At 67.4% G+C, this 10,740-nt stretch overlaps 1 protein-coding gene across 1 annotated transcript in view; it reads left to right on the top strand.

The window, feature by feature from the left end:
- TP73 (tumor protein p73) overlaps positions 1–6,282 on the top strand; it is a 29,984-nt gene extending 23,702 nt beyond the window's left edge. Inside the window, exons 11-18 of the mRNA XM_039842038.1 lie at positions 1,340–1,449; positions 1,676–1,818; positions 2,132–2,220; positions 2,889–3,010; positions 3,468–3,604; positions 3,790–3,928; positions 4,304–4,397; positions 5,757–6,282. Of these exons, the coding sequence (XP_039697972.1) occupies positions 1,340–1,449; positions 1,676–1,818; positions 2,132–2,220; positions 2,889–3,010; positions 3,468–3,604; positions 3,790–3,928; positions 4,304–4,397; positions 5,757–6,095 (1,173 nt within the window). The 3' untranslated portion in view covers positions 6,096–6,282. The remainder of the gene's footprint in view (positions 1–1,339; positions 1,450–1,675; positions 1,819–2,131; positions 2,221–2,888; positions 3,011–3,467; positions 3,605–3,789; positions 3,929–4,303; positions 4,398–5,756) is intronic.
- Positions 6,283–10,740: the final 4,458 nt, after the last annotated feature.

Genomic DNA, 10,740 nt, shown 5'->3' with positions numbered 1-10,740 from the left:
AGAGAGGTGAGGGTAAAGGGGTGATGCGAGGGGGCCAGGGCAGGAGGTGGAGAGTAGGTCCCAGCCCTGAGCCCTCGGCCATGCTTCCCAGGGCGCATGGGCGACAGTGAACGCTCACCTCTCCTCTCCCTGGCTCTGAAACCACCCCCTAGGTCCCCCAAACCGTACCTGGTTCCCCAGGCCCCATCCCCATACCTGACCCCAGGCCTCCCCAGACCTAAGGCCAGCCCTTATGTCAGTGGGACGAGGCTCGGTGGGGGGTGACCCCCTGCCCTCCCTCCATGTGACCGGCTGCCATCTGCGCGGTGGCCAGGAGGGCAGTGCTCGCCCGCCCCCTGGTGGCCACCACAAGGCAGCAGTTTTGTGAAAGGCGAGGTCTCCCTCCACCGGTGACCAGAGACCATGACACCCACCCGTTTTCTGGTCCCAGGTTAACGTCTCAGGACTCTACACGCTCCCTGGGGAATGGGTGTGTGCTGGGCCTGGGGGCCACGCGGACGGTGCTGGTCCTCCCTCCAGCAGAGCAGAGCAGTGCGCCCCTCTGCCCACAGAGTCAGTGTGCACACACACCTGTGCCCACAGAGTCAGTGTGCAGACACACCTGTGCCCACAGAGTCAGAGTGTGCACACACACCTGTGCCCACAGAGTCAGAGTGTGCACACACACCTGTGCCCACAGTCAGTGTGCACACACACCTGTGCCCACAGTCAGAGTGTGCACACACACCGGTGCCCACAGAGTCAGTGTGCACACACCCCTGTGCCCACAGAGTCAGTGTGCACACACCCCTGTGCCCACAGAGTCAGTGTACATACACACCTGTGCCCACAGAGTCAGTGTGCACACACACCTGTGCCCACAGAGTCAGTGTGCACACACACCTGTGCCCACAGAGTCAGTGTACATACACACCTGTGCCCACCGAGGCCTGTGTGCAGCACACACACACGCAGCCTCCAGGCCATGCCCTCCGACCTGTGTCAGGGGGGACGGTCAGGGCGACCAGACCACAGCACTCTGTGCCTCCCGGGCACAGAGGCCAGGTTTGAGCTCACTTGGTACCCAAGGCCAGCACAGCTTTTGACACTCAATGGACAGACACATGGGTGGGTGGGTGTGTGGGTGGACGGATGGGTGGATGGATGGACGAGTGGACTGTTTATCATGGTTAGGTGAGTGGATGGGTGGGTGGGTGGATGACAGAGGACCACAGCGCATGGCCCAGACCCCAAGCTGACCGAGAGCCGGGACCGGATGTGAGGGGTGGGTGTTTCGAAGGCCAAGAGCCCCCGCCTGAATGGGTCAGGGCCTGCAGGCTGACACCACCGCCCTGTGCAGGTGGGGACGGAGTTCACCACCATCCTGTACAACTTCATGTGCAACAGCAGCTGTGTGGGGGGCATGAACCGCCGGCCCATCCTCATCATCATCACCCTGGAGACCCGGGAGTGAGTGCAGCACGCGGGGCCGGGGGGGCCGAGGGCAAGGAGTGGCGCCGCCCTGGGGGCAGCCTGGGGAGGGGCCCTGCGGGGGGCTGCAGGGAGGGTGGGATCCGCCCAGCCGCAGGGGCTGCCGGAGCAGGGGCCGGGCCTCGGGAGGGACTGGGCACCCCGGAGCAGTCCGGGGTGGGCGGGCGGGGCCCGAAGCTCACGGTCCCTGCGGTGCCGCCCACAGCGGGCAGGTGCTGGGCCGCCGATCCTTCGAGGGTCGCATCTGCGCCTGTCCTGGCCGAGACCGCAAAGCCGACGAGGACCACTTCCGGGAGCAGCAGGCCCTGAACGACAGCGCCACCAAGAACGGGGCAGCCAGCAAGCGCGGTGAGCGGGCCAGCCCGGGAGGGGCAGAGCCGGGCCGCCCGCAGGACGGAGCTGGACCTGCCTCGGGGCCTCAGGTGAAACGGTGCCCGGTGACCCTGTGGCCGGGGCACAGAGCCAGCCCCGCCCACGCGGCCAGCCCCGGGTCCAGGTCCATCCAGCACGGGCGGCAGTCTGGGGTTTGTGCATCCGAGCGGCTTGCTGGTCGGCGGGGAAAGGTTGGCCCGCATGGTGTGGCAGGCGTCCCGCTGGCTGTACCCGCGTTGGCCCGCCTGCTCCCCGCCGCTCAGAAAGCTTTTCCCGCCTGGCCTTCCAGCCTTCAAGCAGAGCCCCCCCGCCATCCCAGTCCTGGGCACCAACGTGAAGAAGAGACGACATGGGGACGAGGACATGTACTACATGCACGTGAGTCGCCCGTGTCCACAGAGCCCAGGCAGCCGGGGAGGAGCCCCCGGAGCCACGAGGGGCAGGCAAGAGCGGCCTGCCACACCCCGAGAGCCGAGGCCCCAGGCTTTGCAGGTGGCAGGTCCAGGAAGGGAGAGCCAGGGCCCCGAGAGCCAGGCCGGACGGGGCCAACCACCGGCACAGGCTGTCCAGGAGGCCAGTGGCCCTGGCGTGTGGGAAGGTGTAGATCCCCACGGGGCGGGGGCTTAGGAGCCCCCTAGTTCTAGAGTCTGCCGCCCAAGTTGGCACAACTGCCACAGGGCGTGACTGCTCTGGCTAGTCACGCTGTGCGCTTGGCTCTCCCCCTCCTGACCTCGTCCCTCCTTGAGCTAAGCATGAGGCCCTGGTTCTAGAAGCCCCTATTTGCGGACTTGCCCGCCCCAGCTCCCCACGTGTGCAGTGCGGGAAGGCGGGGGAAGGCTCGGCGGGAAGGGTGGGCGTGGTTCGTGTGGTCGGGGAGACCCGCCTGCCTGCTCCCAGGGAGGAAAGAAGGGCACAAACTCCCAGCATGAGGGGTGTCGGGGAACCCACAAAGCGGCCAGTCCAGGGTCCCCTGAGGCTCCCGCTAGGGGTCTGGGGAGGGGAGGGGCCCGCGCGCGGCTGGGCAGAGGGTCGGCCTCTCTGCTCAGGTCCGGGGCCGGGAGAACTTTGAGATCCTGATGAAGGTCAAGGAGAGTCTGGAGCTGATGGAGCTGGTGCCGCAGCAGGCGGTGGAGTCCTACCGTCAGCAGCAGCAGCTGCTGCAGAGGCCGTGAGTGCAGCCTCCGCCTGGGCCGGGGCGGGGGGCCTGTGCCGGCACCACCGGACACAACCTCCGGGACGGGCAGCAAGGCCCTGTTTGCTGTCCCCTCCTCCGGGAAGCCTTGCTTAACCCCAGTGGTCGTGGCCATCACTTTGCCTTTCTGTCCCACCAAGGGGTGCCCCCAAGTGTCCGCTGAGTGGAGGGCGAGGTGGGGCGATGCCACCCCACCAATGCTGCGCCCAAGAGCCTCCCCCCACTTCCCTCCCCCGCGTCGCCCGGGTCCTGCTGAGAGCAAGCCCGTGGCCGTGCCCGGGCCGCGAGGCGGGGTGAGGAGGGCGGCCACTCGGACACCTCTGCGTGGGCACAGGGTCTCCATCCCCCTGTGGCAGGGGCGCTACAGGCAGGTGACCCGATGGGAAAGAAGCCACCTGTGCCGCCACCGACACGAGCTGTCCTTTCTGAGCAGGAGCCCCCTGCAGCCTCCGTCCTACGGGCCCGTGAACAAGGTCCACGGGGGTGTCAGCAGGCTGCCCTCCGTCAACCAGCTGGTGGGCCAGCCTCCCCCGCACGGCTCGGCGGCCGGGCCCAACCTGGGGCCCATGGGTGAGTCGCTCAGGCCCTGGGGACCCGAAGGGCAGGCCCAGCTCCACGTACACCTGCCCAGCTCAGAACCCTTGCGTGGGGCTCTTGATGGCGGCCTCCTCGGGCAGCGCCGGCCCCCTCTGTCCCATGCGACCTGGAAGGGGGGGCGCGCCCTGCCTCTGACAGTCTCACCCACCTCTTGCCAGGCCCCGGGATACTCAACAACCACGTCCACACCCTGCCAGCCAACGGCGAGATGAGCGGCAGCCACGGCTCCCAGCCCATGGTCTCGGGGTCCCACTGCACCCCGCCTCCCCCTTACCATGCCGATCCCAGCCTGGTCAGGTACGTGGTCACTGCCAGGTCCCGCCACTAACACACTAACCCACGAGCCTCGGCCTCTTTGTGGCTCCCGGTAGACTGGCTCCAGCCTGGGGGCGTCTCTGCATGTCACGGGACTGTCCCTGTGCCTCGGTGGCTCTGCCATCTGGACAACTGACAGGGGCAGACAAAACGTTGGGAGTGGGCGTCCAACAGAGGTTGGGGGCGCCCAAAAGCCAGGGGTTCCTTGGAGGCTGTGCCCTGGGTGAGCATGTCTGTGACGCCGTGGCCAGTGGGGTGGCCGGGACTCGTCCCTTTGAAGGCAGTGTCCACACAGCCAGGCCACACAGCAGACCGCGAGAGGTCGACACTGCGTCACGTCACGGGTTCTCCCCGCAGTTTTCTGACGGGACTGGGGTGTCCGAACTGCATCGAGTATTTCACCTCCCAGGGGCTCCAGAGCATCTACCACCTGCAGAACCTGACGATGGAGGTGAGGCCCAGCCCTGCCCCCGCACCGCAGCCCCGTCCCGTGCAGCAGCCTTTCTGGCTCCGTTTACTGTTCTCAGAGTTTGCGGGGGGGGCGGCTGCTAGATTTGGGCAACGCTTCTCCCCGAGCCCACTGCGTGTCTGCACCCCCGGCTTCCGTGCCGACTCCACCAGGCCCCTAGGCAAGTCCAGCTGCGCAGGCGGCGGGCCGGGCAGGACGCGTCCAGGCCTTGGGTGGCCGAGCCAGCCGTGTAGACGAGAGTCGTCTCTCGTGTCTGGATCTCTGGCACCCAGCGGCCAGGCCGCCTTCGGTTTCTGGGGCAGGCCACTTCCGAGGCACAAAGCCCGGCAAAAGGCAAAGGCCCGAGGGCCATGTACGCAGGGAGAAACGCAGCCCCCAGGCGGATGCGCGGGACGCGGAAGGCCCCGGGTCTGCAGCGCATGAGGCTGGGGGCGCCCTGGGCGGCGGCAGACACCGGTTAAACGGGATGCCGGCCAGGGAGTTTCTCCCAAACTGTGAAGCACTGAACTTGTGCAAGGGCGGCCGGGGCCACACGTGCCGTGAGCCACACGTGCCGTGAGCCACGGGAAGCACAGGCCGAGGGCCCAGGAGACAGCTGTGGCCTGGATCCCTGGGGGGCTCCAGCTCAGGGGCCTGGAGCCCTCCACAGCCCCTGCTCCCCAGCCACCCAGGCTGGCCTCCAGCCCAGAGCCCCAGGCCGGGCATGCAGACTCGTCAGAACCAGGGCTCTTCAGTCAGAGGGCGGCCCCGTCGGGCCCGACGTCCCTGGTGCCCCGCTGCCGGGCCCTCTCTGTGTGACCCGCACCTCGCCGGGATGTGGCGTGTGCTTGGGGTGTTAGGGGCGTGTAGGACAGGATCACCGGGATCGGCTCTCGTGTCAAGGGACAGAGGAACGGCCGGCTGGGAGGCTGGGAGGCGGGTGGTTCTGGGGAGCTGGTGTCGTGAGGCTCCACCTGTCACTCTGGCTGTGACAAGGTCCCAGGACCCACACAGCCCAGACTTGACCTCACCCCTACATATGCGCACACTCACACACACATGTGCACACGCACACACAGGTCACTTCGCACTCCTGCCACCTCTGCTGGGGCCCCAAGAAGGGGTGTGGCCAGACCCTCAGACAGGGGGCTCCAGCACTGCTGCCCCTCTAGGCCCCTCCGAGCCGCTCTGCGGCCCCCACACCGCCAAGTTCCAGGACCGGCTGTGGCCGTCCGCGTCAGGGGGTCCCGTGCAGGAGCAGGGCGGGCGCCAGGGCGGAGGTCCCCGCGGGAGGAGGGGCAGCCCGCGGCTCCACCTCTAAGGCGCGCTCCGCTCCTGCTCCCGCTCCCTCCGCTCCCGCAGGACCTCGGGGCGCTGAAGATCCCGGAGCAGTACCGCGTGGCCATCTGGAGGGGCCTGCAGGACCTGAAGCAGGGCCACGACGGCGGCGCCCAGCAGCTCGTCCGCACCAGCAGCAACGCGGCCACCATCTCCATCGGCAGCTCGGGCGAGCTGCAGCGCCAGCGCGTCATGGAGGCCGTGCACTTCCGCGTGCGCCACACCATCACCATCCCCAACCGCGGCGGGCCGGGGGCGGGCGCCGGGCCGGACGAGTGGGCGGACTTCGGCTTCGACCTCCCGGACTGCAAGGCCCGGCGCCAGGCCATCAAGGAGGAGTTCACGGAGGGCGAGGCCAACTGAGGGGGGCAGGGCGCAGGCCGCCCGGGCGCCCGACGGACGGGCCACCAGACCCGCGCAGGGACGGGGGGGCCTGGACGGCTGCGGCCTGGAGCCCCGAGCAGCCCGGCTTCGTCTCTTCTTTCCTGTCAAAAACTGCCCTGGGCGGCAGGACCTTGGGCTGTCCCCGCAGACAGGCCAGGTCCAGGCCTCACGGAGGGCGGAGGCCGCCACGGACCGTGGGACTGGCCGGGGGCCTCGCTCCTCCCTGCGGCCTCCTTCAGGACCCCGCCGCTGCCTCGCCCGCTCCTCCTGGGTGGGGGGCCGGCCGCTGTGACGACTGCCGAAAAGTGTTCTGCCTGGTCCTGGGGTCCACGGAGCAGTGAGCCGCTCTGACTGTCTGAAAGACGTTTGTTTTCAGATAAATGTGCCAGACTGTCCCTGTCCAAGGCCAGGTCCTGACGGTCAGTCTGTCCTTGCACACTTGACCGCTAGTTCAGACCCACTGCAGCGACCTTGCACTTCCTGCCCCAAACGAAAACCCGACCTTCGCTGGACTTGGAGGAGCCGGGCGGGAGGATGCTGCCGAGGGCCTGGTCCCTCCCCGGAGGCCAATGGCCGCCAGCCGAAGCCCGTGCCAACACCGCTGGCCGCAGTCACCTCTCTCCGCCTCTCGGCAGAGGCGTGGACGGCACGCCCCTCCGACTACTGGAAATCGTCCATGTTTGATAAAATGATGCCCTTTTCTACATGGCGGGTCAGCCTTCTTTTTTTAGCTCATTTGTGACATTCCCAGGTCTAAGGCAGCCAGCGGGGCTGGGACAGCTGAGGGGCACCAGGTGGAGGCAGGCGGGGGTCCATCCGAGCTCCCAGATGGCCCAGAGCAAAGGGCGCCAGGGGAGGGCACTGGGTTGGGCTGGGGAAGCCCCCCTCCCCCCGGGACAAGGCCCCTCTGTCCCCGTGGCTGCCCGTGCAGAAGGGGTCGCAGGGAGAGTCTGGTCCACGGGACAGCACCGAGGCGGGGGAGGGGTCTGGTCCTTTGCGAGGCACCCAAGGGGTCGGTGGGCTTAGCAGACAGCTCTGCACACCCACCCGATGGGGCCGCTTGGAGCCAGTCTGCAGGGCAGGAACCGAGGCCACAGGGAACGGGGCAGTGGGGGAGGACGCAAAGCCCGCTCTCAGGCCCGTGTGGCACAGGCACTCCTGATGCGTGAGAAGCCGAGACGCGGCCCTGGGCGCCGGCCACCTGGCGCTCCCGTCCGTCTGCCTGGTGTCTGGTGTCTGGTTCGGGCCCTAGTTTCGGCCCCGCAGGTCTGGGCACGCCTCCCACTAACGCCATCTGAGGAGGCGAGGCCCCCGGCGGGGAAGGTGTGGCCCCAGCCCTGATCCCCCTTTGGGGTGGTCTGTGTTGCCATAAAGCACCAGAGCCGCCCTCTGTTTGGGAGGCTGGGGGGTGGGGTGCGGGGTGTGTTCAGAGCAGACTCACTCAGGGTCCGTTCAGAATTCGCAGCGCCGCCCCCCACTCCTGCATTGGAGGGACAGTGGGTGTCATTGCTGGACATCGAGGCTCTTTGGAAGGCCGGAGGGGACTGGGGTGAGGGGTGGCAGTCGCGGAGTGGTTTAGAGCCGGCCAGCACCGGGAGGGAGCCCTCTGGCCGCTGGGAGCTGTCCTGACAGGAGTGGACAAAGCCACAAGCCACCTCGGCCCCAGACCCACACCAGGACCTCAGCACAGGAAGGCGCGAGCTTGAGCAGAAACGTGGCCGCTGTCCGCTTGTTTAAAAGCAGCGCTCTGTGCTGCCGCGGGGCCTGAGCTGGGGTGCTGTATGGCCCTCGCCCTCCCCGTGGGCTCCTGGGGGCCACATCAGTGGTCAGAGCGCCCTGGAGGCTCTGACCCGCGGCCGGAGCTGAGCCCCGGGGTGAGACAGCCCGTCCCGGTGGGCTCCCGCTTGCGGGCTCGCCAGGGGCACTCAGCCCCCGGGGTTCTGGAGTGCCCCCAGAATACACGGCACCCCCGAACGCTGCAGTCACCGCTGCAGACCCGGGGCTCCTGTGGACAGGGCATGGTCGTCCTGTCCGCGTGTCCTCACCCGGCCCCCGGAGCTCCCGTCCCTGCCATGTCACAGGCGAGGAAACAGGCCCGGGGGGGCTGGTCCTGCGCCTCGGGCGCCGCAGCCAGCTGCTGGCGGAGCTTGGCCGGAGTCTGGCGCTTGCTGCAGCGGGACACACTGGAGGCCCCCAGCCGCGCCCCTAACGCGACCTCAGGAGCACGGGGCCACCCCGACCCCCTGGGGCCCACGAACCCAGCTGACACGTGGCGAGTCCTTGGGCCCTGTGTCTGGTGGAGACTGCCACAGGGCCCCCACTGGTGCTCCTGGGGGGGGTGACACAGCAGGCACGGGAACAGCACAGCCCCAGCCGGCGTGGAGGCGGGGTCCGCCGAGCGGGGCGCAGGCGGCACACGGGCTCCCCAGACCCCACGAAGCAGCGTCCTCGGGCCCTTCTCCCTTTGGCTGATGGAGGACAGCCACCGGAGGGACCGGCGGTGACGAGATGGTGCAGAAACTTTGTCAGGGCGAGCAAAGAAGCAGGGGCAGGAGAAGCGATCCTCACGGTGTGAGACTCACCCCGCCACGCTGGAAAACACGCCTTCAAGGGGGGGGGGTCCCAGTGCTGAGGGGAGCGACCTGGGAAGCGAGGGGCCTGGGCCTGACCTCTGCGCACTGAGGGCGACGCATGTCACTGCCCCGGTTTCCCTGCCCCCTGCTCCGCCGCCAGCCGTGGCTGGGCCCCAGGTCGGCCGCCAGGCCTGGGCGGCTGGGAAGCTGTCGTTTCGTGCAGGTTTGGTTTGCTGGTCAGCGGCCTAGGTCCCCACATGCGCGGATCTGGGACGTGGTGTAACTTGTCCCTTAGAACGAGTCACACAAACATCCGCTTCTCTCACGGAGCTGCTGAAAAGGCAGGAGGAAGCCACGTCTGGAATGTCCTCAAGCCCCGGGAGGAACGGGACCCGCTCCTCCCCACTGACGCCCAAAGAGAAGGTCTACGTTCAAGCAAGAATAGAAAAATGTTTTTTAACATCCCATGCAGTATCTTGTCATAATTTTTAGGAATGATATTACATGATATCATTGTGCAAAAAATTCAGATCCTCCAGGAATTGCTTGGCTCTGAAATACTGTTATAACCGCCCCAAAGAGGCCCGACGACGCCTGCGGCCTGCACGGGACACGGCCCTCCACGCCGGCCGCCACCGCAGAAGCCGAGCGCTTGGAGCCGGTTCCGGTCCGGTTTGTGACCCGCGTTCTCTCGAGAACCCCAGAGGGCGCCGCTCACTTGCCGGGCCCAGGGTTGTCACCGAGCCGCATCCTGTCTCTGCTGCACGCGCACACGAGCCCGTCGCTCCGGCCACGAGCCAGCCCGGTCCCAGGCGAAGAGACTGTCACGCCTCTCAGTAACGTGTGCGTGTGGTGGGGCCACCCGACCTCAGGCGGGGTCCCGGGCCTGGGGTCTCCTCGGGTTTGCGGTGCTGCCGTCTTGACCACCGTGACTTCGACTGGTTCCTGTCGCAGATCCACAGCCGACTGGCTCCAGCCACTGCGGTCACTGCGGGAGGTTCCGTCCCTGGACACAGTGTGTGTCTGCACAGATTCAGGGCAAACTCCGAGGCCCCCCAGAGCCAAAGACAACCCCTCCGGAGGGGGTGTGGCGAGGCCACCGGGCCAGGGCGGTCCTGAGGGGGCCACCGGAGGCACCCACCCTCCCCAAGCCGTCCAGTCTTCCCTCACCCCGGCCTCCTTCCCCATGCCACTCACGTTCCTTACTCCCCAGGCACTCAGAGTCACCGTCACTTCAGCACATCAGAGCTGAAGACCTCGCTCCCAGGACTTCAGGCAGCAAGGACAATCACCCAACCCTGAGGGGCCGCCCAGCGGACCAGAAGGCGACTCCATGCAGACGACGCTCAGACACACCTCTGACACACACAGAACGCGACTTCCACTTCTAAAGTGGCCCGCCCATGGCGGGGGCCCCTCGCGGGACAGAGACTCGGTGAGGCCCCCCCGCCACGGCTCCTCCTGAGAAGGCGGCCCACTCGGAGGGTCCTGAGGAAGCGTCTCAGGAGCTCCCAGTGCGCCTCCCGGCAGTGCCTGGCCTGGGTCTGGGGGTCCGGGAGAGGACAGAGCCCTGGCCAGAGGGATCGGGGGAGGGGGTGAGTTCGGACTGTCCAGCCGGAGGGAGCCCCGAGAACCATGCACCTAGGGCTTGTCAGACAACTTTGAAAGGGCGATGGCTGAGAGCGGACAGTCTCTGATGACAACGTGTAATGGGGCGGACACGACACTATTCTCCAGGACCGTTCTGGGCCTGTGCCTGGCGCGCTGTGACCGCGGGCCTCTGTGAGGTGACCGGGCGCAAAGGAAGTCTCCTTCAGAGGACGTCCCCAGCAGCCGTGTTGGGACCAAAGACTGACTCGCAGCCATCGGGCTGGAGAACGGGGCTCTCGCCAGAAAAGTTCAAAGCCATTCCTTAAGAATTCAGCAGGTGTTTGCCGAGCTCCCACTGCACATGGCGGCCGCCCCGCGTGCTCATCCCCCACGCTCGCTGATGCGCGTGGCCGCCGGGGGTCGCTGCTCCCCCGTCGGAACGAAACTCCGCGTTTGTCGCG

Source organism: Pteropus medius, unplaced genomic scaffold (genome assembly GCF_902729225.1).
Source record: "Pteropus medius unplaced genomic scaffold, Ma_sr-lr_union100, whole genome shotgun sequence".
Taxonomy (NCBI): Eukaryota; Metazoa; Chordata; class Mammalia; order Chiroptera; family Pteropodidae; genus Pteropus; species Pteropus medius.
This window is presented reverse-complemented; position numbering and strand designations above follow the sequence as displayed.